The sequence below is a fragment of the Mus caroli genome, chromosome 4, assembly GCF_900094665.2.
Source record: "Mus caroli chromosome 4, CAROLI_EIJ_v1.1, whole genome shotgun sequence".
NCBI classification, from domain to species: domain Eukaryota; kingdom Metazoa; phylum Chordata; class Mammalia; order Rodentia; family Muridae; genus Mus; species Mus caroli.
Genome location: NC_034573.1, coordinates 106,749,994 through 106,775,387, shown reverse-complemented (window position 1 = coordinate 106,775,387; position 25,394 = coordinate 106,749,994). Strand labels below are relative to the sequence as shown.

Genomic DNA, 25,394 nt, shown 5'->3' with positions numbered 1-25,394 from the left:
GGCGGATTTCTGAGTTCGAGGCCAGCCTGGTCTACAAAGTGAGTTCCAGGACAGCCAGGGCTATACAGAGAAACCCTGTCTCGAAAAACCAAAAAAAAGAATAGAAACAGGCTTCCCACTGTGTGGATAATAAGGCGCCTCTGAAGGCTAAGAAGTAGCTATTGCATTGAACCCGTGGATGAAAACATAGAGACTATTCTAAGCAGATGGAATGGCAGGTATTGTTGATGCCCTTGTAACTGCTTCATTTATACTTGAAATAGGGATAGCCAAAGGGCTTTGAAGCTTGGTATTAAACAATGTGACCCTATCATGTCTGGGCTAGGGACTGTGACATTTGAGTTGTCATTGTGGAATGTGATTCCCCAGGCTATCCTTCTGCAGAACATATAGGAAAAATAGGTGTGTAGAGTAAGTATCCCTTCAGGATCAGATTTGTATCATATCACAGAAAAGACAGATATAATTAAATGGTGAGGATATACCACGTGTCATACATTTCCACTTCAAACTGCCACATGTTCTTGAACAAAAGGTTCGTCTTTGGCAAGCTATACACAGTCCTGGGGTGGAAGTGGTCACATTGGTTCACTTTGGTTCTCATGATGTGTGTCTTTTCACTGCAGCCATGGCCACAGAGCAGACAGGTAATAATGGGCGTGTTGGGGGAAAATGGGCTGGGCTACTACTTTGCATGGTCAGTCAGAATAGCATGTGATCTCTGTGTTTGATGGGAGAACTGGTGTGATGACTTCTTTTTTGAATGTGGTTTTGAAAATTGAGCCTTTCTAGGAAAGAGGGCATATGGGATCTCAATACTCCCTGTTGGAACTGAGGCTCAGACAGAGCTCATGTGTTGGAGGCAGTATTTGCTAAATAATTTGCAAGCTTTCAAGCCTAGCGACAAGTCACCCTTAGACTCACATATTCCCAGCGAGGTGAACAGAGGAAACAGATATCCAGTGATTGCATTTCATACTGACTTTTGTCCCTGCCTTTCAGTATATCCTGAGAAGTAGCTATCTTATGAGAGGTTCCTTTTTTCATCTAAATCAGTGGTTCTCAACTCTAATGCTGTGACCCTTTAATATAGTTCCTCAGATTGTGGTAACTTCCAGCCGTAAAATTATTATCATTGCTTCTTTCTAACTGTAATTTTGCTGCTGTTATGAGTCATAATGTAAATATCAGTGTTTTCCAGTGGTCTTAAGTGAGCCTCCTATGAAAGGTCATTCATCCCTGCAAGGGGTCACAGCCCCACAGGTTGAGGACCACTGATCTAAAGACTGAAAATCACCCGTGAAAAAACAAATTTGAGAAGGTCATAGGAAATCCATCCCTGAGTTATTCTTGACTAATCTGTGCCCAGCTTTTTTCTTGGACTTGAGTGGCTTTCTTGTAGATCACCCAGGACCCATTGGAAAGGTAAGAAAGAACACCATGTTTTAGCACCCTTCTGGACACTGTTTTGCCTCAGAGACTGAGTTTCAGCAGAGTTCTAATTTACATTAGCTGGCTGGCTGAGTAGCATGAAGTTGCATGTGGCATGGAACCTCCAGCTCTTCCGTTTACAAATCATGGTAGAAAAATGAGGTAATATTGGTAAGAGTGGGGAGGAATACTTGAAAAGGAAGAATTCTACCAAGATTTCTTCCCCTTCTTTTTTTTTTAATCTATCCCCTGGCATTACTAAGACCTTGAACAAATAGACAAATTATGCAAACTATAATTGGAAATTAACTTGTAAAGATTCTACATCGTTGATGTTTTGAGATTCTGTAAGTTAGGGCTAGAGCTATGGCCTAGTGGTCAATAGCACTGGCTGCCCTTCTAGAAATACAGGATTCAATTCCCAGCACCCATATGACTTCTCTCAGTATCAGTGATTCCAGTCCCAGGGCAGCGGAAGCCCGCTTCTGGCCTTCATGGGCACTCCTATCTACTGCACTCCTAGGGTAAGTAAATTCAACTTGAGAAGGATATGCCTCCAAACTTCAAAGAAAGAATTCTTTAGGACCAGCAAAATGGCTCCAAAAGTTATGGTAACTTGCTGCCAAACCTGACAACAGGAGTTCAATCTCCAGAACCCATGTGTTAGAAGGAGAGAACTAACTCCCACAGACATTTTTTTGATATCCATATGTACATCCTTTATAGAAGATCTTCCCTAGGCCAGTGGATTGACAGAAAGAAGTAGACACTGTTTGAGTCTGAAATGAGTATCAGTCAGTAGCAAATAATAACAGGCTCCTTGGGATTTACTAGGACACATAAGTTGGCTTCAAGAATATTTGTCAAAGAACAGCAATAACCTTGTAGAAGAATAATGAACTAACTTGTCTGGTTTTGACTTTGGAGAAGACTTTCTGCTGTTTTCAAAAGCATTCCCTAAAGCACACCACAGAGAAGCACAGCTGTCTGCTTTTCCGTCCTGGGGAAAGGTTTTGAGCTGAAGCACTTATAACATGGACTTGTAATTATTTGTCTGGGTGATGGGGTGTGGCATAAAGTCCTCTTTTTATGTTGTTTACATTTATCAGGTGTATGTGTATGTACACATCCATGTCACAGAACATAAATGGAATCCATAGACCTGTTCTCTGTTTCAGAGATAGGTAGCTACCTCTGAAATAAAAATTCACAAAGTAGGCTCCAGAGAGTTAGCTCTCTCCTATCAGGAGTCCCTGGAATCAGACTCAGGTCATCAAGCTTGGTGACAATCAAGTTTACCTGATGAGTCAATCTCACCAACCATGTAACATATGTCCCGTTTAAAATTGTTGTGGTGGTTGAAACAGGACTCACTGTATAGCCTAGGTTGGCATGGAACTTACTTTGTAGATGCGGCTGCCTTCTGCTCACAGAAATCTTCCTATCTCTGCCTCCAAAACGTTCTGGCATTATAGTTGAGTACCACCATGCTCAGCTTTCAAGAGAGGAAAAAAATAAAGAATTTTTTCTGGGCTATCAAGACGGTTCAGCAGGCGCAGGTGCTTATTGCCACACCAATGCCCTAAGTTTGTTTAATCCTTGAGTCCCACATGATAGGAAGAGAGACCCTATTCCTGCACATTTTCCTTACTCCCATATGCATACTGTGTCACATAAGTGTCTTTACACATATAGGTGTGTGTGTGTGTGTGTGTGTGTGTGTGTGTACATGTGTACATTTAACCATAATGGTCAGAGGGCCACTTATAGGATCTTCTTTCAGTATGTGGGTACTGGGTTCAAACTTGGTTTGATGGCAAGCACCTTTACCTACTGAGCCATCTGATTTATCCATAACTATTGCTCTTATTCAAGATCATAGACTCTTGTGTTGGTAGCTAGCTCTGAAATTAAAACCACACAGTAGAGAGTGTGAGAACTCATGCTAGACAGACAACATCTTGTGTTATGAGACAATGAATTAACTGCCTAAAAGTATTAATGGACACAAGCAGGCAGGCCCTGAAGCTCAGAGTGTGACTCTATAGGAATTTCATTATATTCTCTCTCTCCTCTCCCCTCTCCCCTCTCCCCTCTCCTCTCTCTCTCTCTCTCTCTCTCTCTCTCTCTCTCTCTCTCTCTCTCTCTCTTTCTCTCTCTCTCTTTACTTGTAGGACTGATGGACGGCGCTGGTCTTTGGCCTCGTTGCCTTCTTCAGGCTATGGAACCAACACTCCTAGCTCCACAGTCTCTGTAAGTAGCCAGAGGTGTAACATTGTGTGGTGGTTTGAATAGGGAGTGGCACTAGCAGAAGGTTTGGCCTTGTTGGAGTAGGTGCTAGAAGTGTGTCACTAGGGGGTAGGCTTTGTGGTCTCAGTAGCTCAAGCTGGGTCTAGTGGCTTAGTCTTCCTTCTGCTGCCTGAGGATCAGACTGTACAACTCTAAGCTCCTTCTCCAGTACCATGTGTAACTGCACACTGCCGTGCTTCCTACCAGGACGATAATGGACTGAACTTTGAACTGTAAGCCAGTCCCAGTTGAATGCTTTCCTTTATTAGAGTTGTCCTGGTCATGGTGTCTCTTCACAGCACTGGAAACTCCAACTAAAACACCATATTTTCTTTGTTTTGGAAGTATTTTCTTACAGATAATTGCTCTCCATCCAGTCCTGCAATTTCTTCCAAACTCCAAATGAGTTTTCTTGAGGATAAGACAGGATTTCTTTTTTTTTTTTTTTTTTTTTTTTTGGAGGGGAAGAGATTTGGTAACTTTGACAGCCATAACTATAAGGCCTTCAGAAGGATTAGCCGGCTCTCCCCTAGTTCCTCCTGGCAAACTCAGCAAAGAGCTTTCCCTGCCAGTGAGCTGAGATGGGGGAGCTCCCAGGCACGGTCCCTGCCTCTCTCACCTTACTTCCAGGATTCCACATGTCCCAAGGCTCGGTTACCTTCATCATGGTTAAAACCTGACAAAGGGGAAGAGTGGGGACTTGCTGCTTGTTATGTCAACAAAGGGCGGGCCTTTCTCTAAAACATGTGTTTTAGGGAGAATTTCAGTTTTTACACAGTAGATCTGTCTGACACACTTATTGTGTGTATGTATAATTAATTCTGAAATGCATCATCCGATTTGGAGCATCAAAGCTGGAATGATAAAGCTGACAAACATTGTTGGCAAAGGACCAAGTAACAGATTTGTCAAGCATAGACTTGATGAGCCATCCCCATTTCTTCTGTCAGTCTTCAGGTCTTCTCTGCTCTATAGTCTATAGTCATGAATCACAAACAAGAAAAAGTAGCTTTAGTTCTTCCATTAGCCTATAAATCACTATTAGTCCAGAGGTCGTACTGGTCTTTGGCAGTTAAGGTTTTTCCCTAATAAACATACCCTTTCCCATAATCCTTTACTCAAACAAGTGTTATTTTGTAAACCCTAAAGGTGAGTCACATTTATGTGTCTTTCTGTGTCTCTCTATATAACACATAAGTATTACTGTACAGCCAATTTTAATAGACTCATCCTACATACTCTCCCTACCCACGCTTTGAGACAGTTCACCATGTATTATTCTAGGCTGGCCTCAAAGGTTTTTAGCCTCCTAACTACTGCAATTACAAACATACCAGTACACCCAGCTATTAAAATACTGTAAACTATTAGTTCTGCATGCTGTAACTTACATTGCCCACTAGTTTCATATTAGCCTTGGTTGAGTGCATATTCTGTTTACAACTTAGATGCAAATCATTAAGAACCCTATGAAAACCACACTAGCTGTTTGCAGCTCCGTTCATTAGGGGCTGGAGATATGGCCAGGCATTAAGAGGACTTACTACTCTTGTAGATTTGAGTTCAGTTTTCAGAGTCCACATGGCAATGCACAGCTGCCTGTAATTCCGATTTCCAGGGTATCCAACACCCTCTTCTGATCTCTCTGAACTCATGAGCATATGTGTTGCATACATACACACACATACGAATACACACTCATGCGTGCACACACACACACTCAATCACACGTGTAAAATAATGTTTTTAAGCTTCTTGCATTATAACATTCTATAAGACAGGCTTGTAGTATTTACTGTTGGGCCAGACTGAGCTCATTTCTCACTGGATGATCCAACAACAGTGGTTTCGTTTGTTGGTACTTAAGCTCTGATACTAAATAGATTTAGATGGTTAAACCCCAAGACCTTGATTGATTGGTATGTGAAAGCTGGGCCAGTGGTGTCTTTGGGACAGTCCCTGCTCTTTGGGACAGTCTTGCCAAGTAAAGGAAGAGCTCAGGAGTCCTGGGATTTTGTGGTTTGGCCCAGAGTACATCTTTGAGATTCTCACTATACTCCCCATATTGTTCCCTCATATAGTCTGCTATAAGTGGTAGGCCCTGGTGAGAACGTCAGATTGCTTTTCAAACCAGGTCTGATGTTTAAGTCTAGATGTAAAAGCAGTGCCTTTCCTGCTGAATTTCCTTGTCTTGTAATGTCCCTGGAATCCCACCATAGTCTTCCTAACCTCAGCAAAACTGTTTCTTCTCTGCATAACAAAACTAAAAGAAAATATTGCTGAGGTAGCACTCTCAGGGTTATGAAACTGAAAACAAGGGGATGATGCACTTGATCATACCTGGAATATTTATGGAACCAGAAAGCGTGGTTGATTGCTCTTCCAACTATCTAGAAGCTTTAGTGAGTGAAGGCAAAGAACTTGTCTTTGAGGAATCTGCTTTTTACTCACCCAGCTTATTGTATGGTTGCTGAGATCTGAGCTCTGGACATTATGATGGTATCACAGCACTTTTAGCCACCCAACTGTTTCTCAAGATCCTTTGCCTGTGTCTTTAATGCTGGTGAGTTCTGTTTGTTTGTTTCCTAGTCATCATGTTCCTCACAAGAAAAGCTTCATCAGTTACCTTTCCAGCCAACAGCTGATGAACTACACTTTCTGACGAAGCATTTTAGCACAGAGAACGTACCAGATGAGGAGGGACGTCGGTCCCCAGCCATGCGGCCCCGTTCCCGCAGCCTCAGGTAAGGAATATCGAATATTCCACCCTAAAACTTGTGGGCCCCAGCTTATTTGCATGGCACAGGGCTCAGTACCTACATCCTGCAGAGCTGAGATGCTAAATACTTTAGGTTGTGCAGTCGACTCATGTTCTGTCACAACTGTGTCACTTTACTATGGCAGTACAGTTAACGTCATTGGGAAACTTCCTTAGAATCTTTATTCACACAAACAATCCACAAACCATAATTTGCTGATTCCTTGTCAAAAACAACCAAAACTTGAGTGAGTACAATGACGCTCAACTATTTTGGCTTCAAGTGCAAAGTAGCTGGCTCTTTTTCCCCTCCAGACTCTACTCAGTAAAGGAGAATCATGATATTATCAATTCTGAAGGAGAGCATGACTTTAATGACTAGCTCTGCTTTCCTTGGGTTCCTGGAAAGCAAAGAATTAGGTAAAATGCAGGTTAGAACCCCCAAGGAGCTGCACCTCCCTGGAAGAACCCCTTAGGTAATGTTGGCACTGGGAGTGACAAGGAGTCATTGGCCAGGTCGAAAAGACATGGTTCAAACTCACAGATTGATGAAAATGTAACTGCAGCTTCTCAGTGAAGAGTGAAGAATGCAGTGGATCCCAGGCAGTGTTTTGATTTCATAAAGGAGCCCCTAAACCGTGGTGGTCTCACTGTTCTCGTGGGCCATGGGCTCCTTTTAAGTCAGTTGAGATTGAGAGGATTGAAGGAGGAAGTCCCTAAATAAATCAAGACCAAAGTGCACTTCTAAGCCTAACCTAGATGATAGCTGAGATCTTGGGTTTGAGTACTAAACTGGGTATTCATCTGTTTGACTGAAGATTACAAATGTTTAAGAAGATATGATCACAGTGTTCTACATGAAAATATAGAGTTTACTCTGAAAAGATAATAAAAAGACTGAAAAATTACTACCAATATCCAGTTAAAACCTAGACTTAGAACTCATTTTGACTTTTGTATCCTCTAGGTGACAGTCAGGGTAGCCCATTGACTGTGAATTGTTTTAGAAATGGAAATAGGTATATACAGTTTTTCTTTGTTTCCTCGATTGATTTGATTCCTAGGACATGTTGGGGTAGATGTCCTATCTTTCACTAACCAAAGCTATAAGAACAGCAAGTTATTTTCTGGGAAGGTTTTCCTAGAGAAGCCAGCAGTAGATTTACTGTGGTAAGTAGATTCCCCTCTTTTCAGCCAGGGCAGAGAGCTATGTGAGAGCTACACTTCTTGCAGCAAGGTAGCTTATTTTAACATTGCACCATTTAAAAACTATAAACAAATATTCTAGGAGCTCTAAGAATATAGAAAGCCTGAAACTTGGCTTTCATGAATGTTAGGAATATGTGAGATTCTGAAGAGAATTGAGCTCAGGGACTCCAAGGGTGGCCATATTTCTCCTTGATTTTCCCTGGCACTAAAATAACATGATTCTTTTCTTCTTATTCAGTCCTGGACGGTCCCCAGTTTCCTTTGACAGTGAAATAATAATGATGAATCATGTGTACAAAGAAAGATTCCCCAAGGTAAGGATTTGTTTTAAAGGAGAAAATGATATCCCAGGATGACTACATATAGCCAGGCCAGGACAAAGACTCCAGAGTGAGGGGGTCAAGTGCAGAGGTAACCAGAAAGATCACCAGCTTTAAAAGAAGCATCGAGAGGATCTAGAAGGGGCAGGACAAAAGAAGCAAGGGTCTTTACTTGCAGAGCTTCTGTTTCTCCACTTGAGATCAAGAAGTGAGTGAAATAAAATATCATTTCATGTCTTAACGAAGAGGAAAGGAGCTAGAGGGCTGGATTCTTGCTGCACACATTGCTTTCACGACTCAAGGTTGTTGCCAGCCTCCCCCTCTTCCCTTCGACAAGATTTGCCCTCTGGTCACATCTTCATTTGTTGCAGATTTCTTAAGTAGCTCCCAGAACATGCATAGCCAGAGGGGTGCTCAGCTGGTAGAAGAAGCCACCGAGAGAACAAGTCCAGAGGCGGACCCTAGAGTTGCTTGCTAACATCTGTATTTCCTTTTCAAACTGAGAGGGAAGATTGGTACTATCCCAAGATCGCTGGGAAATAGCATACACATTTTTGCTATGAGCCTGTTTGTCTTTGACTTCGGCACATCATTTTGCCCGTCTCCCTGCCCTTAACCTCTCCTCCTTTATTTTTTGAAATTTGCTGGTCTGTGTTTTTTGTTGTTGAGGGTTTTGTTTTTCTGTTATGTCTTGAGCCAGTCTCACTTTGTAGCTGGAACTGTCATGGCTAGCCTCAAACTCAATCCTGTCCCATTCTTACGAATGCTGGATTATACAGCCACAACCCCAGGTGTGAATTTGCAGTTCTTGCCAAGAGCAATCTGCTGTGTACCCATCATGGGTCTTCTGAGGGTAGGTCGTTCCTACAGAAAGCAATCAGGGTTCTCTAGAGTAACAGAACTTACAGGATGAATTCTCTCTGTATATAAATGGTACTTTCTTTTCTTCTTCTTTTTTAAGATTTATTTTATTTATATGAGTACACTGTTACTGTATTCAGACACACCAGAAGAGGGCATTGGCTGCCATTAAAGATGGTTGTGAGCCACCATGTGGTTGCTGCTTTTGAACTCAGGACCTCTGGGAGAGCAGTCAGTGCTCTTGATTGCTGAGCCACCTCTCCAGCCCCTAGAAGTGGTATTTATTAGAAAGACTTACAGGGCTGAGGTACAGCTAATCCCATAATGGCTGCCTATGATCAGAAAGTCCAGAATTCGAGTAGTTGCTCAGTCTACAAAGCTGGATGTTTTAGCTAGTCTAGAGTATACACCAGAATCCTAAAGAAGTAGACTCTAGAGCCAGTGAAGGAATAGATTTGCTATCAAAGACAAGAACAAGCAGGCAAAATGAGCTATCTTTTACCTAGTATTCCAGCAGAAGATATGGTCCAGACTAAAGATAGGTCTTCCCACCTCAAAAGTCTGGATTAAAGATGTGTCATCCTACCTCAGAGATCCAGTTTAGAAGTAGATCTTCCCGCTTCAAATGATTTAATTAAGCAAAAATTCCTCACAGGTATGCCCAGCCATTTTAGGTTATAATTAATTGTAGATATAGTCAAGATGGCAACGAGAATAACCATGACAAGCTCAGAGAGACGCCAGGAGACTGAGGTGATCAGACCTCCTTCATCCTCTCTCTGTCCAGGCCTCCCTGAACAGTCTGTCTGTTCCTACTTGTATGTGCTTCTTGCTGCTCTTGGACTTCCTTCCTTAAACTGTACACTCTTCTTCATACATGTGATAGCTGAGGGAAATGACAAAAGTGCTCTGTGCTTTTCTCTCTTGACATATACCAGTGACACCTTGTAACAGGGACCTAGGCTGTCTGCATTCATCTCTGTCCCATTTATCAGCTATGCGATTCTAGACAGATTATTTGATTTCCTGGAGCTTCATTTGCCTCAATGACAACTCATAATAATAGAATTCTACTAGATCTGTCTCATACGAGGATCAGTGAACACTGGTTTTCTAACAGTTGGTGGACATAAGATGTATGAGTAACTATTAGCTATTAGTTTGTTTAGTCTTTTCTCTGTTCCACATTGTAGCCTTGAAGTAGACACAAGAATAAGAGCTAAGAAAGAAAGTGCAGGAAAACAGGAAGTTCCATAGTGTGCAGTGTTGAGAAATGTATCTTGCATGCCTCATTCTCTATGTGCAGAGATGTGTATTGGTATACACCTAGCACTGTGTGTTGGTATTTATAGGTATTTCTGTGTCCTTCATCTAAGATAGGCTTTAGAGAAGATGTATTAAGATTTTTTCCCCGGGACTGGAGAGATGGATCAGCGATTAAGAGCACTGACTGCTCTTCCGAAGGTCCTGAGTTCAAATCCCAGCAACCACATGGTGGCTCACAGCCATCCAAAATGAGATCTGACGCCCTCTTCTGGTGCGTCTGAAGACAGCTACAGTATACTTATATATAATAATAAATAAATCTTTAGACCGGAGCAAGCGGGGCCGACCAGAGCAAGCAGAGGTCCTGAATTCAAACTCCCAACAACCACATTATGGCTCACAACCATCAGTACAGCTACATTGTACTCATATGTACAATAAATAAATCTTTAAAAATATATATTTCTTTCTTTTCTTCTTTCCCTGCTGCTGTCCTTCTTTAAAAATCCCTCTGTACACAGATAAACAAACTTTTGTATCAACATATTAGGATACAGAAGTCACCACCTAGTGATAAAGAGAAGTCAAAGTCTGAAAGAGGCAGTTGCTAACTTGTTCACTAGTTTGTCAACTCTGTTTGTCAGTTTTCACATGGCTGTATAGTTAGAGGCCCAAGAGAGTCCCGAGCCAGATCTCCATTCTGCTCTTCTGGGGATCTAGGCCAGGGTCATGTTGCAATCCAAAGTCCTCCATCCCAACTTACCTTTCAAGACCAGGAAGGGCCATACCTTTGATACATGTTCTCTAAGCACCTCCTGTATTCAGTGCGAACTTAGGTTAAATCTGAGAACCCTGTGATAATGAAACCTTCTGACTTGCCAGATGTCTTACACACAGAAAGGTTCAGAAACCAATATCATCTATGCACTGACTGTCCAGTCAGGAGACCAAGTTACCCCAGAGGAAAGAGAACCTTTGTTTCCTAGGAAGCAAGAGGAATTCATGATGCTTTGTTTCCTAGGAAGCCTGAGGAATCATGATGCTTAGGTGAGATGAAGAGCGACAGGAACTTGTAAGGAAGGCCACCCAAAAAACATGGTGTAACAAAGGCATGAAATATGACTAGGCAGAGACCAGCAAACCTTGTATGCCTGCAGAACCAAAAATCGTACAGTATAGGATATGGCAAGAAACAGGCAAAAAGGTGATGGGGCCTTGAGTCTGGTCCTAGGACTGTCTGCCTTCAGTCATTAGACTTCCCGGTGTCACATAGGCACACAGAGACCCCATCCTTCAGAATTTGCTGTAGCTAAGCTGGGACTGAAAGGGAGTTATTTACTTTTCTTTTCCTCCCAGGCCACTGCACAGATGGAAGAGCGACTAGCTGACTTCATTTCCTCTAACACTCCAGATAGTGTGTTGCCCTTGGCAGATGGAGCACTAAGCTTTATTCATCATCAGGTGATTGAGATGGCCCGAGACTGCCTGGATAAATCTCGGAGTGGCCTCATTACGTCACACTATTTCTATGAACTTCAAGAGAATTTGGAAAAGCTTCTGCAAGATGTAAGTGTCTTGATGAGGATATAATGACACTTCCACAAGGTCATCTCAGGAACTGGCAGTGAACTCACTCTTCCCAGCTGCTGGCCACGATCAGCTCTCCTTGCCAGTGTATAGGAGTTTCCGTGTTTGGTACTGTTGGTCTGATATTCTTCCCACGGCCTTTCCATCACTAAGAGAAGCCTGCTTGGTTTCAGAGGAACTCAGTTTTGTGAATGGTTCTCTAAAGCCAAAGCTGTATTCCTCTGTCTGAGACTCCAATGTGGGTAGTGTATAATTCCAGCATTGGTATTACATATATGTATTTGACTTTTTACCAAAATATGTATAGGTAATTGACCTCTTACCAAAAGCAAAAAGTTGCAGAGAGGTTCACCAGACATGATGGCCCACACCTTGAATCCTAGATGTTGGGAGGTGAGGCAGATCCCACTGAACCTGACTGGTCTATATAGGAAATGCCAAGCCAGTCTGGGCTCGATGTAGTGAGGTCCTATTTATTTCAAAATAAACATCATCAGCATCATAATAACAATACAAAATACAGTAGTGGATATATGGACTATGTTTTACTGAAAATCATTTGTTTAAGCACAGCTTCCTAACTATCCTCAACCCAGGTGAAGAGGCCTCAGGCTTAGCCTATGGGCGAGGCCATTAACTGATACTTTATTAGCACAGTGATAGACTCTAATGTGAAAATGCGATTCTCTTCAGTATAAAAAGGCTCTGCGAGGAACTGAAATGATGACTCGGCTGTTAAAAGCACTGGTTGGTTTTCCAGAGGGCCCGGATTCAATTCCTCGCACCCATGTAGTGGCTCACAACAGTCTATAAATAGATTTTACATCTCTGAGAAGGCTGAAGAGATGATTTCCTGATTAAGAGCATGTACTGCTTTTGCAGAGGACTTGCTTGGTTCCCAGCAACCACAACTGCCTATAACTCCCTGGCCTCTGCAAACACCTACATTCATACAAACCTATACATATAAATAAAGAGAAAGAAAATTTTAAGTCTCTGAAAAACAAAAGACAGAATGATCCAGGGGGAGCGGGGAACCAAAGCTTTCACTAAATTCTTAAGCACTGCCTTCCTCAGCCTCTCAGGACAGTTGATAGCATTAAAATATTTGAGATAAGAGCACCTGGTCTCCAAGGTGCTTCATGCCACTAAAGTAGTGAAGCACCCCTGTCTCCTCTCAGCTGAAGGTCCAGAGCTAATGTTCAAACAATGGACGGCTTCTAGAAGACTAGCAGGTCAGTCTCTACCCATGAGGATATAACTGGGTAGGCGGTGGTTACAGTGAGAAAGTATTCTTTAAATATGTTTTAAAAAGTAATTTCATCTATAAAAATTCTTCCTCTGATTCCAAAATGGATACTTAGTTATAAATGTTACATAAGAGCAAGTTGAGAATGCCAAATTCCCATGAGAAGCAGCTGTTTCTTTCTGTTCAAAAATGAAGCTCTGGAGTTGGCAAGATGAGACCATCAGGTAAAGGTACTGCCTGCCGCCAAGCCCGCTGGCCTGAGCGGGATCCCCCAGACCCGCACAATAGAGAGAGAGAGCCTTCACATGCACACCCTGGCATGAGCATGCGTGTATACAGAATGGAGAGATAAAAATGTAGTCAGCTAGTTTGTATAAGGCTCTAGTGACTGTTGATATTAGGGGGTGGAGATTTCTAACCAAGAAACAAAACATGACTGGATAACGGTGGCATACACCTAATAATCCCAGAACTTGGGAGACAGAGGCCTGCCTCAGCTACATAGTAAGACTCTTAGAAGACACAGTGTCCAGGGGCTAAGGAGGTGGGTCAGCCAGGAGTGGCTGCCAGGTAAGCGTGAGGACTGAGATTGGATTCCCATTTCACCATGTTTCTGTAACCCTTAGGGGAGAGAGGGGACCCTGGAGGTCACCAGCTAGCCTCTATAGCCAATCAGTGAATGACAGGTGCAGTGAGAGACCCTGTCCTAAAAAGTACGTTTGAAGCTAGCCCTGGTGGAATGGGCACAGGAGAGCTGTTCCTGGGCTGTTGACTCTTCAACATGCACATCCAAGTTCCTTTCTGTAGTCAGCTCTGTACAGTCTGGTCCTTTTTAACCCAACCACATTAGGATAATTGTTCAAGCAACTTTTCTCTTCTGTGTAGGCTCACGAACGCTCAGAAAGCTCAGATGTAGCCTTTGTGATACAGCTGGTAAAAAAGTTGATGATCATCATTGCTCGCCCAGCTCGCCTCCTGGAATGCCTGGTGAGTCAGCATAGAAGGTTGATTGTGCAGGTGGGGACTAGGGGATGTAGAGGAAGTAGCTCACCAAAACTGGCAGAACAATTAACATTTCTATTGATAAGTCGTTTATTTAAATATGATCTGCAGTCCCTTGGGGGACTGGTTATAATTAATATTAGTCTGGCCTAGCCCCATGCTAAATCAGCCCTTGCCATAGTCATGGGAACCTTGAGGGTTTAAGAGCATAAGAGGAGCCTGGGCCAACTGAGTTTGCATGAGTCCTTCATCTAATCTTTCAGTTGTACATCACTGACCATCTGCCTCATGTTGGACCCTCAGGGTCCTAATCTGGAAAGCTTCCTGCACCATAAGCAAATGCAGGCCATGCCCATGTGTGGATGGGATCATATTAGGAGAAGAGTCACACAGCTATCAGTACAGGGTGTAGTGGGAACCTGGTGAAGAAATCTTTTCCATCTTGGAAAACATGGAGTTTATTCACTGACTTGGAGATTAAGTGCAAATGGCCAGTGGAGGGCCATGAACACAGTAGTGTATTGGAAAGAGTAGTGAGTCAAGCTGCATGGGGAACACTAGGCTATTTGGAGCTGCCAAAAAGGCTAGGACATTAACACAGTCAGATCCATCTCAGGTAACCCCAGCTGGCCTCAGATTCAGTATGTAGCTGAGGCTGGCTTTGAACTCCTGATCCTCCTATCTCTACCTTCCAAGTACTAGGATTATAAGCATGTATCCACACCTAGCTTCTTAAATAATTAACATAAATACATACCTCTGAAGTATACAAACCATTGAGTTTTATCAGATATTAAAACATAACTGTAGCCAGGCAATGGTGGCACACACCTTTAATCCCAGCACTTGGGAGGCAGAGGCAGGCGGATTTCTGTGTTCAAGGCCAGCCTGGTCTACAGAGTGAGTTCCAGGACAGCCAGGGCTACACAGAGAAACCCTGTCTCAAAAAATAAAATATAAATATATATACACACTGTATAATCACTACCATGGTTAAAATAATGTTTCTCCTCTAAAAGGTCTCTGTGCCCTTTGTGTCAGTCCTCTCCTCCTTCCTCCCAGACACCTCTTCCCTGCTATTGCTCCTTTACCTCCGTACTAATGCGGTCTGTTATGCCACCTTCCCTGCTATTGCTCCTTTACCTCCGTACTAATGCGGTCTGTTATGCCACCTTTCACTCCATGCAATTTGGGGTTTAGATTTAGACATCAATATATTTATTTCTTAGTAAACATGCCACCAAAAAACTTATGCTTGCCTAGAATGTATGAGACCCTAAAGTAATTCAATTCCTACCACTGCAGAAAGGAAGGAGGGAAGGGAGAGAGGAGAAGGATGGAAGCAGAAAGGAGGAGAAGGATGAAGCAGGAAGAAGAGGAGAAGGAAGGGAGGGAGGGAGGAAGGAAGGAAGGAAGGAAGGAAGGAAGGAAGGAAGGAAGGAAGGAAGGTAGGAAGGAGGAGAGAGAGGAAGAGAGTAAGTGAGCAAGCTCCTTTGATTGAGCATGGGTGTAGATGAACCAGGAGAGTCAGCACGGGGACTTAGAGCATTTGTAAGAAGGGCAGGCAGAGGAGTAGGAACAAAGATAGGCGGTGGATGTAGCTGAAGACTGAGGGGGAAGAGGAAGTGTAATGGACTCTAGGTCTTGTGAACTGCAATTGAGTATGTGCCAGCAGTGCTCAAGACTGATCACCTGAGCATACCACCTACAGTACTCTTGACAGTACCACCTGGCTGAAAACAATTGGACTTGGAAACAGGTGAATAGGCTAAATTGTCTTGAAGCCAAAAACTCTCTCCTTGTTACTCAGAAGTCTATACTATGCTTAGGAAGTCATCTGACAGTGAACTATAAACCAGCTTTGTTTCATGATCTGTAAATCCTATTTCTGGATGTTTAGGGACCAGCGTATACCATCACAATGAAGTTTGAATTCTTCCCCTCTGGTGTGTACTTGAATGCCAAGAAGGGCCACAGCACCTGCTCGTATCTCTCCCTCTGACCACCTCTTTTCTCTGGCACAGGAGTTTGACCCTGAAGAATTTTACCACCTGTTAGAAGCAGCTGAAGGTCATGCCAAAGAGGGACATGGAATTAAATGTGACATTCCCCGCTACATCGTTAGCCAGCTGGGCCTAACTCGGGATCCCCTGGAGGGTGAGCATTCTGTTGGGTGGCTATAGAGAAGAGATTTAGCCTAGACATGGACCTAACATAGCCTTAGAGGTCTCAGACCACAGAGACACACTGTGCTCTCTACTATTACAGTCCTTTCTTTTGAATCAATGTTTACATTTACCTGCTTTGTCCTAGCCAGCTAGGTTGGATTTAGAGCCTCTCCTATTGGCCACCTTACAAGCCTTCCTGTTTGGGGCTTGCTCAGTTCTGTTGTGAAGTTTGGCTTTATTCTTCTGGAGTTGATGATGAGCCCCTGCATGAGCAGTGGGCTCACTTGCCTTGCTCTGTAGTTGTTCCACTCCTGTCTGTTTGCCTCCCTGACCCAGTAAGTGAAGCAGTCGTGGTCTGAAGGATGAGCGCTAGAGGCTTCCCACAGCCCTGTTACCCAGGAGAGAGGCTCTTCTAGACTATGCCAGGCCTTATACATGGTATTGAGCTGCTAGGTAATAAAGTCACAGCACTTGGCTTATTTCCCTGTCTGAAACCTGTGCCTTACTAAGGATAGAGCCACGGGGCTAGGTCTGCATTTCAGGTTGGTACAGGAAGTACTAATACCTACCCCACATGTACCTGTTGTATGATATGAGGATATTGTCAAAATGCCTGCCACTGCTAAGCAATTTTCTCTGATATCCTTGCATGTTTCTAGAAATGACCCAGTTGAGCAGCTATGACAGTCCAGATACTCCGGAGACAGATGATTCAGTTGAGGTAAAGATCCTGAGAGTTCCTGCCTCAATCTTGGAGCCTGAGCTCTGTGAAGCCGTATAAGTTTGCTTTAAAAGAACATTTGGGGGGCTAGAGAGAGAGCTTGGTAGTTAAGAGTACTGCTGCTCTTCTGAAGGACCTGGGTTCAGTTTCTAGCACCCACATTAGTGACTCGAAACTACCTGTAGCTCCAGTTCGAGCACCCTCCTCTCAACTCCATGGGCACCAGTCACACATACATACATATACATAAAATAAGAGTAAATGTCTTTGGGGGGTCATCTAAAGGGGTAGGGAGTTCGTGCTGCCAACAGTAAGAAGTAGGGTTCCTGGGAAAGAATGGGCAGGCCTGGTACTATGACTGCACAACTTCCCCAAGCATACACGCTCTGAAAAACATACCTGCTTCCTTTCCTTTGCCTTCCAGGGTCGTGGGGCATCTCAGCCATCTCAGAAGACCCCCTCTGAAGAGGACTTTGAAACCATTAAGCTCATCAGCAATGGCGCCTATGGGTAAAGGCATGGAGTCAGATTGGAGCCAGGAATAGAGCAGAGTCAGCCCTTGCTCTATTTTTTCTTCTGAAATTGTATGATTCCCAATCCCCTGGGCAAAAGATACTGTAAGGTAGACCTGCTCCCTCCTTGAATTTCTCCTGGAGTGTCAAGAGGTCAGTTTCCTCTGGCATTTAAACACTGATTCTTTGCCCAGGCAAGATTACTACCTGTCTTGGTAGCACTCTGAGTTCTGGAAATACTGAGATGGGTCCTCAGAACCTGGCCTTCCAGAAAAGTACAATAGTTCATTGGCACTACAGTAGCAGGCGCACCCCAAGATCTTTGTTGTTCTGTATATGGGATGGTGAGGCAGCTTGGGGGTATGGAATGTACAATTGAGGTGCTGAGAGCATCTGGGGGCTGGGCTGGGCTGGCTGTCTTTCCCAGGGCTGTCTTTCTGGTGCGGCACAAGTCCACGCGGCAGCGCTTTGCAATGAAGAAAATTAATAAGCAAAACCTCATCCTGCGGAACCAGATCCAGCAAGCATTTGTGGAACGCGACATACTGACCTTCGCTGAAAACCCCTTTGTGGTCAGCATGTTCTGCTCCTTTGAGACCAAGCGTCACTTATGCATGGTGATGGAATATGTTGAAGGTACTGGGGGAAGTGTGGCTGTGTAGAAGTCAAATTGCAGTCTGAGACTTAAGCCTGAATGGGGACCAGCTTCTTTGTAGTGAAGTTTCAGGCTCCATTCTCCAAGACCTCTTTGTCATTTTGCCTAGAAACTGAGACCATTGGCCTCAGTGAGCTCGTATCTCCAAGGTGAGAATGGTGCTTTTCCATGAAGGTGCTCAGAGACTGATGTGGCAGCCCAACATTTATAGTCTTCCTTAAAGTCTGAGGCACCGTGCCTCAGGCAGGAACAGAGCTTTTAGTTACTAGCCACAAAAGCCCATTGTGGGGCTCCAAGAAGATTGCATCTGGCTGATGACTTGTAAAAGGGCCACTCCTAAACCAGTCTAATGGTCTCAGAATAGTCTAGGAGAACAGCATTCAGCAAAGCTCTGCAGTGGCCTTCCCTCTGACCCCTCACTCTGTGTACAAATCCAAACATATTTTCCCTAAGGCTTAACGTTGAACCTAAACAAAGCCATGCTTTTACTTCATTGGGTGTTTACTGGAGAAAAAGGAAGTGGAACAAACAAGCATTTTAGCAGATGCAACCTTTGAATACAGTATTCCCATCCTAAAAACTTAGTCTTATCCCAGCAAGGCATGGTGAATGTATAAAGGCCTGGATCCCTTCCTTCCGTCTCCTAAATGATAGCCTTGAAAGCCACTTGCAAATTGATTTCCTGCTTCTATTACCTGTCTCCTACCCACGCTAGTAGCAGAAGGGCTGGAGTCCCAGGCTCCAGCATCAGGCTGTTCTGTGAGGCTATTTCCTTACGTTCTACAAAGCCTAAGAACTGGCTGGAGCAGGGTCCTGGATCATGATAGCTTTTTCTCATGGTAACCTGGGCTCTTTATAGGGGGAGACTGTGCCACTCTGCTCAAGAACATCGGGGCCCTACCTGTGGACATGGTACGTCTGTACTTTGCGGAAACTGTGCTGGCTTTGGAATACTTACACAACTACGGCATCGTGCACCGTGACCTCAAGCCTGACAAGTATGCCCGCTGTCTATTTCTGTTGTTCAGGGCTTACTCTTGATAAGTGAGACAAATGCATGTTTGGATCATCTTAGAATGGCTACTAGGAAACAGAAGAAACCAAGCAGAACAAAAGACTCAGCACATCTAATAGTGACTATAGAAAATTAGCTTTGAAATGCAGACCTCTGTCAGATGGCCACTCAGGCTTCTTAACTCTGAGTCCATCTTTTAATTAAAGTTTTGAGCCTCAAATTCCCCTCTTCTGAAATGAAGAGTGTTCTAGAAATACACCCCCTTCCTTCTTTGGTGCTGTTTATCAAAATCAAGGTCTTGTGCATGCTAGGGAAATTCTTTACCACTGAACTACATCCTCAGTTCCAGAATAGTTTAGAGACAATCACAGCACTCAGGAGATCCCAGCACTTGTTTCTTGCTCAGATGGCGAGCCAGGTAGGAAACCTGACTTTGAGATAGTTTGAATTCATGGCCTGGGCAGCTAGGCAGAGCCCATTAAGGGAATCTGAACCAGAGATAGTAATTTGTGAATCACTAGGATAGGGTGAAACCCTTAGCATCAAATAGAGTGGCCTAAGCAGAGAGTATGTAAAGAAGTCTCTGATTTCTGGTTTCTCCCTCTGAAAACATCCAAGGACATGGAAAAAGATTTTACCAATGCTCCTTCTCTCTAAGATGGATAATTTAAGTCCCTCAGCTTAGGGCGGGATTGTTAGTGACTCCAGCAGCTGCTCTAGGATTGACCTCAACCCTGGAGCAAGTCTCGTCCTCTGCAGGTATAGAATGCAGGTAGACCAACAAAAACGGAGCTGCAAGGGGGCTGAAGTGGTGCTCATCAAGCCAGGGCTGCTACTTCTTAGCTGCTTATGTGTTCCCCACTTGTGTCCCTTGGTACCACGAAGAAGCTAGTACTAAACCAGTACTAAGGGCAACTGAGAAATTACTCCATGATTTTATTTATGTGGTCCCACAGCCTTCTGATTACATCCATGGGACACATCAAACTCACTGACTTTGGACTTTCTAAAATCGGCCTCATGAGTTTGACAACCAACTTATATGAGGGTCATATTGAAAAGGATGCCCGGGAGTTCCTAGACAAGCAGGTAAGGAAGCCTGGAGGAAGACCTTGGGGGTTGAAATCCAGGCCTCAGTAACTCCATGTTTTCGCCTTTAGTTCCAGGGAAGCACTAAAATAGATAGCACATTTAGAACACAGGATGAGCCCTGAGAAAAAGGAGATAAAGTTTTCACTGGGGCTTGGATGAAATAGGCATTTAACTGCTGATAGCTTCATGTGAGCTGAGCCTGACGCACAGTTCTCCTGGGGCCTGCTCTTGTTGGAACACAGCTCCACATTTACATTGGACCGCTTGCCACTTTCTGGCGAGCAGCCCTTGGATGTTGTCTTACTTGGTATTTCAGCGTGTGATGTGCATAGGTGACTGGTGAGTTCTGTTCTGCAGGAGGAGCCGACTCAAGACCAGATCCAGAAGAGAGTGAGCGCTGGGTTTGGGCTAGAATTAGATGTTTTAGTTAGTTAGTTAGGAAATACAGAACCCCTCCTACCAAGAGCTTTAATTCTGATTCCCTGGGATTGATGTTGTTCTTATTAGTAAGGTAAGCTGCTGCTTCATTCAGAGACTTCCCTACTCCAGCAGTAGGAACATCCCCTACTGCCATGCCAGCAAGCTGCCTCCAGATTCTGAGACAGCCTGGCTTCTCTGTACTCAGGTATGCGGGACCCCTGAATACATAGCACCTGAGGTGATCCTGCGTCAGGGATATGGGAAGCCGGTGGACTGGTGGGCCATGGGCGTGATCCTGTACGAGTTCCTGGTGGGTTGCGTCCCTTTCTTTGGAGACACTCCGGAGGAGCTCTTTGGGCAAGTGATCAGTGGTAGGTACTGTCACGCTGGGTCAGTGTGGAGTCGGGCTGTCTGCACACAGCTGGGAGGCTCTTGGGCTCTTTTTTTTCTAAATGAGTGTATGTTCCTGGTAGGCTTGTTTCTTTCTGTGTGTGTGTGTCTGTGCACACATCTGTGCACATATTGTATCGTCCTGGGGTTTTCTGTGTGTTCATGTCGCTCTTGTGTTGATGATTACTCTATGAATGAGTTCTGTGTTTAAGAGTAAAATGGCAGGTGAGCTGGAAGTTCAGGAGCAGGAATCCCTGTTCAAAGTCCCACACTGGCTCAAGGGGCAGGCAGTGGAGAGACTATGAGACTCCCCTAGGAGTGAGGGAACCTATAGGACTTTAGGAACTGGGACCCCAGACAAAGGCTCTTAGCTCTCAGCTAGACTCACTCCTTCCTTATTCTGTTGTAGTTTGCATCTCCCCATTCTACCCACACATTTTCCCTTCTTTCTCATCCATGCATGATACTTCAGATGAGATCGTGTGGCCCGAGGGTGATGACGCGCTTCCCCCAGATGCCCAAGACCTCACTTCCAAACTGCTTCATCAGAATCCACTAGAAAGACTGGGCACAAGTAAGTTGGTCCTTTCTCCTATCTCTCACCTCAGGTGACAGAGAGGCTACATCCATGTACCCTAAAGTTCAATGGGAAGTCCCTCTTGATCCTGAAACTCCCCTATTCATTTAGGCAAAGAAGGCAGAGTACTTGAACTGAAACTTCCCAAGCCTGCCTTCTAATAATGTCGAGTCTCACATGACTGATGTCCCACATGCCATGCAGCTAATCTTGTGTCCCTGTCCACTCTGTCTGCAGGTAGTGCCTATGAAGTGAAGCAGCACCCATTCTTCATGGGTCTGGACTGGACAGGACTTCTACGGCAGAAGGCTGAATTTATACCTCAGCTGGAGTCAGAGGATGACACCAGCTACTTTGATAGTAAGGCCATAGTGGGGTGAGGTGGGGCATGGATTGTAAGTGCCCAGAACTGCTGTGCATCCCTGCTCAGGGTCCTGCTGGTGCCACCAGGATGGCACCACCGATGATGCTGAAGCTAATTGAACTGTATTTGGTCCAGCCCGTTCAGAACGATACCACCATGTGGACTCTGAGGATGAGGAGGAAGTGAGTGAGGATGGCTGCCTTGAGATTCGCCAGTTTTCTTCCTGCTCTCCAAGGTTCAGCAAGGTGTGACTAAGGAAGCCCAGGCTGATGGGAATTGAGAGGAGAGAACCTGCCAAGGACAGACCTAGGGCAGGCTCAGGAAATTTTGATAGGACCTCTTTCAGAAAAGGAGCTCAAAGGGCTAGGGCTACTCGCACACCTCAGGAGCTTCTAAATCAGTCCTTGCCAGGGATGGGTCAGCAGAGCAGCTTCTGGAGATACTCAGCTTGAATGGAGTGGGGCAAAAAGAGAGGTTCTCTCAGACCCTAAGAAGACCATTTGTTCTTGGCCATCTCATGTGTCTCCTGTGTCCACAGGTTTACAGTAGCATGGAACGGCTTTCCCTGCTTGAGGAACGCCGGACACCACCCCCAACCAAGCGCAGCCTCAGTGAGGAAAAGGAAGATCACTCAGACGGCTTGGCAGGACTGAAGGGCCGAGATCGCAGCTGGGTGATTGGGTCCCCTGAGATGTAAGCACCGGGGGCTCACCAGGGTGGGAAGGTCAGTCATCCCTCAGTTGTCATATGCTGGAGAGGAAGGGTGTTGCTAGTTAAATAACATTCTAGAGAGTCTGGTAAAATGTCTGCAAAGGTCTATGACTAATAGCCTCAGCAGAGGCAGGAAAGGGAGACCACCTGGGCCACTTCACCCCACCTGGGCCCTCTGTTTCACAGATTACGGAAGCGGTTATCTGTGTCCGAGTCATCCCACACAGAGAGTGATTCGAGTCCTCCAATGACAGTGCGACACCGGTGTTCAGGCCTCCCAGATGGGCTTCATTGCCCTGAGGAGACTAGTAGCACCCCTCGGAAGCAACAACAGGAAGGTATATGGGTCCTCATACCCCCATCTGGAGAGGGGTCATCTAGGCCTGTTCCTGAACGACCACTGGAGAGGCAACTGAAGCTGGATGAGGAGCCTCCTGGCCAAAGCAGTCGGTGTTGCCCAGGTGTGGTTCCTAGGCTGGTGGAAGGCATAGGATGAATATACTACAGGGAGAGGCTTAGCTGAATCACAGATCTCATTGTTCACTTGGGCCCACAGCCCTGGAGACACGAGGCCGTGGGACCCCACAGCTAGCTGAGGAAGCTACAGCCAAAGCCATCAGTGACCTCGCTGTGCGTAGGGCCCGTCACCGGCTGCTCTCTGGGGACTCTATAGAGAAGCGCACCACTCGCCCTGTCAACAAAGTAATCAAGTCAGCCTCAGCTACGGCCCTTTCCCTCCTCATTCCTTCAGGTAAGGCCAACAGGGAACTAAGGTAAAAATGCATAGGAAGGACATGGGAGGCTGGGGATGCGCAGGCACATGTGTAAAGCCAGTAAGTATTTGAGAGACGGCCTCCTTTCCATGAAAATAGAGGTCTCTGAAGATCCGGGTTGATGATTATGCTGTACGCACACAGGCATCAGGGAGCAAGCAGGGTTGTAGTGGACTAGGAGTGGGTGGGATCAACAGCTTAGGCCAGCTAGGATCATGGCCGTGTTAAGACCTCTGATGGTGCACGCCTTTAATCCCAGCACTTGGGAGGAAGAGGCAGGCAGATTTCTGAGTTCAAGGACAGCCAGGGCTACACAGAGAAACCCTGTCTCAAAAAACCAAAAAAAGAAAAAAAAAAAAAAAGACCTCTGCTCACTAAGTCTTGGTCTCTGCTTCTCCAGAACAGCATGCCTGCTCACCATTGGCCAGCCCTATGTCCCCACATTCCCAGTCATCCAATCCATCATCCAGGGACTCTTCTCCAAGCAGGGACTTCTTGCCAGCCCTTGGCAGCTTGAGGCCTCCCATCGTCATCCACCGAGCTGGCAAGAAGTATGGCTTCACCCTGCGGGCCATTCGAGTCTACATGGGCGACTCTGATGTCTACACCGTACACCACATGGTGTGGGTATGTCTGGCCACACAGAGTTGCTGTCCTCCAGCTGTGTACTCCCACCTTCCCCTAACTAGAGCCTATCTGCCTTTTCTTTGGTCACTGCCCACATAACTCACAGAAACCAGAGGGTGGTGGTAGTCAAGGGTCACAACAGCAGCAGAACCAGGCTCCTGATTAAAGGCTTTTCTCTTCCTGAGGCAGCATGTGGAGGATGGCGGTCCAGCCAGCGAAGCAGGGCTTCGTCAGGGTGACCTCATCACCCATGTCAACGGTGAGCCTGTGCATGGGCTAGTCCATACAGAAGTGGTGGAGCTGGTTCTGAAGGTTAGTGCTAAGAATGTTTTTGTGTGCTGTATGACTGCCCTGGACTCGCCTTAAGGGGAGTGAGAGGATCGGGTACACGTACGTGTAGCATTAAGGATAGATGTAGGGACATGCAGGATTTGAAAGTGCAGTACAGGAGGGTTTTCTCCATATGGTAAGTAACCTCATTTGCTGGCCAAACCCCAGACCGTTCTAAACTGCAAGTAAGACTGCTGTCAGGACAGGAGAGGTACTGCTGTCTTCCCGTTCCTAAACTCCTCTGGAGGGCCACTTGGAGCACTTCCTATCCTGTGAGGGAAAACAGCATTTGCTTAGTTTACATGTTGGTGTGGAACAGCAAAAGGTTAAGTTAAGATGCAGGGAAGAGTAAGAGTAAGGGGAGACAGCCCCAGCCAAAGGTTCCAGCTTTTTCTGCTTGGCTTCCTAGAGTGGAAACAAGGTATCAATTTCAACAACTCCCTTGGAGAACACTTCAATCAAAGTGGGGCCAGCTAGGAAAGGCAGCTATAAAGCCAAGATGGCCCGAAGGAGCAAACGGAGCAAGGGCAAGGATGGGCAAGAAAGGTGAGACAGAATTGGTCCAGAGGTCTACCCTGAGATGCCCACATTTGGTCAAGCCTACAGTATGCTGTCCCCTTATCTCTACAGCCGAAAACGAAGCTCCCTATTCCGGAAAATCACAAAGCAGGCCTCCTTGCTCCACACCAGCCGCAGCCTTTCTTCCCTTAACCGCTCCTTGTCATCAGGGGAGAGTGGTCCAGGCTCTCCCACACACAGCCACAGCCTCTCTCCCCGATCTCCTCCTCAGGGCTACCGGGTAGCCCCAGATGCTGTGCACTCAGGTACAGGGGTACCCCTGCAGATCAGAAACCATCCCTTGGGAAATTGGAATGAACTTGAGCCATCTGCTTCCCATAGGCCAACTCTAAAGCTCTTTGAGCATAACCTTGAAGATCTATAAGTGTTGGGAAGATTGATGGGTGGGGGCAGTGAGGGTAGATTAAGTGGACTGTAGTCACCAGTTGGTATAAAGTGAACGGCAGTCCTGGGGCATTCTAGAGCAAAGTTCTGCCTTACTGCTCAGT

General features: G+C 45.3%; 1 protein-coding gene across 6 annotated transcripts in view; it reads left to right on the top strand.

Moving 5' to 3' along the window:
* Positions 1-25,394, top strand: part of Mast2 (microtubule associated serine/threonine kinase 2) — a 156,675-nt gene that overhangs the window by 129,639 nt on the left and 1,642 nt on the right. For 3 of the 6 annotated variants that reach the window (XM_029475989.1, XM_029475990.1, XM_029475988.1), the window contains 23 exons: positions 627-647; positions 3,606-3,684; positions 6,310-6,464; positions 7,926-8,001; positions 11,491-11,700; positions 13,856-13,957; positions 15,997-16,129; positions 16,800-16,861; positions 17,286-17,371; positions 17,801-18,009; positions 18,888-19,026; positions 20,000-20,132; positions 20,761-20,926; positions 21,418-21,519; positions 21,760-21,882; positions 22,022-22,131; positions 22,425-22,579; positions 22,784-23,058; positions 23,154-23,348; positions 23,771-23,997; positions 24,187-24,309; positions 24,737-24,873; positions 24,958-25,151. In XM_029475989.1, the coding sequence (XP_029331849.1) occupies positions 627-647; positions 3,606-3,684; positions 6,310-6,464; positions 7,926-8,001; positions 11,491-11,700; positions 13,856-13,957; positions 15,997-16,129; positions 16,800-16,861; positions 17,286-17,371; positions 17,801-18,009; positions 18,888-19,026; positions 20,000-20,132; positions 20,761-20,926; positions 21,418-21,519; positions 21,760-21,882; positions 22,022-22,131; positions 22,425-22,579; positions 22,784-23,058; positions 23,154-23,348; positions 23,771-23,997; positions 24,187-24,309; positions 24,737-24,873; positions 24,958-25,151 (3,212 nt within the window). The remainder of the gene's footprint in view (positions 1-626; positions 648-3,605; positions 3,685-6,309; positions 6,465-7,925; positions 8,002-11,490; positions 11,701-13,855; positions 13,958-15,996; positions 16,130-16,799; positions 16,862-17,285; positions 17,372-17,800; positions 18,010-18,887; positions 19,027-19,999; positions 20,133-20,760; positions 20,927-21,417; positions 21,520-21,759; positions 21,883-22,021; positions 22,132-22,424; positions 22,580-22,783; positions 23,059-23,153; positions 23,349-23,770; positions 23,998-24,186; positions 24,310-24,736; positions 24,874-24,957; positions 25,152-25,394) is intronic. The other 3 variants (XM_021159308.2, XM_021159307.2, XM_021159305.2) reach the window with 1 other exon arrangement.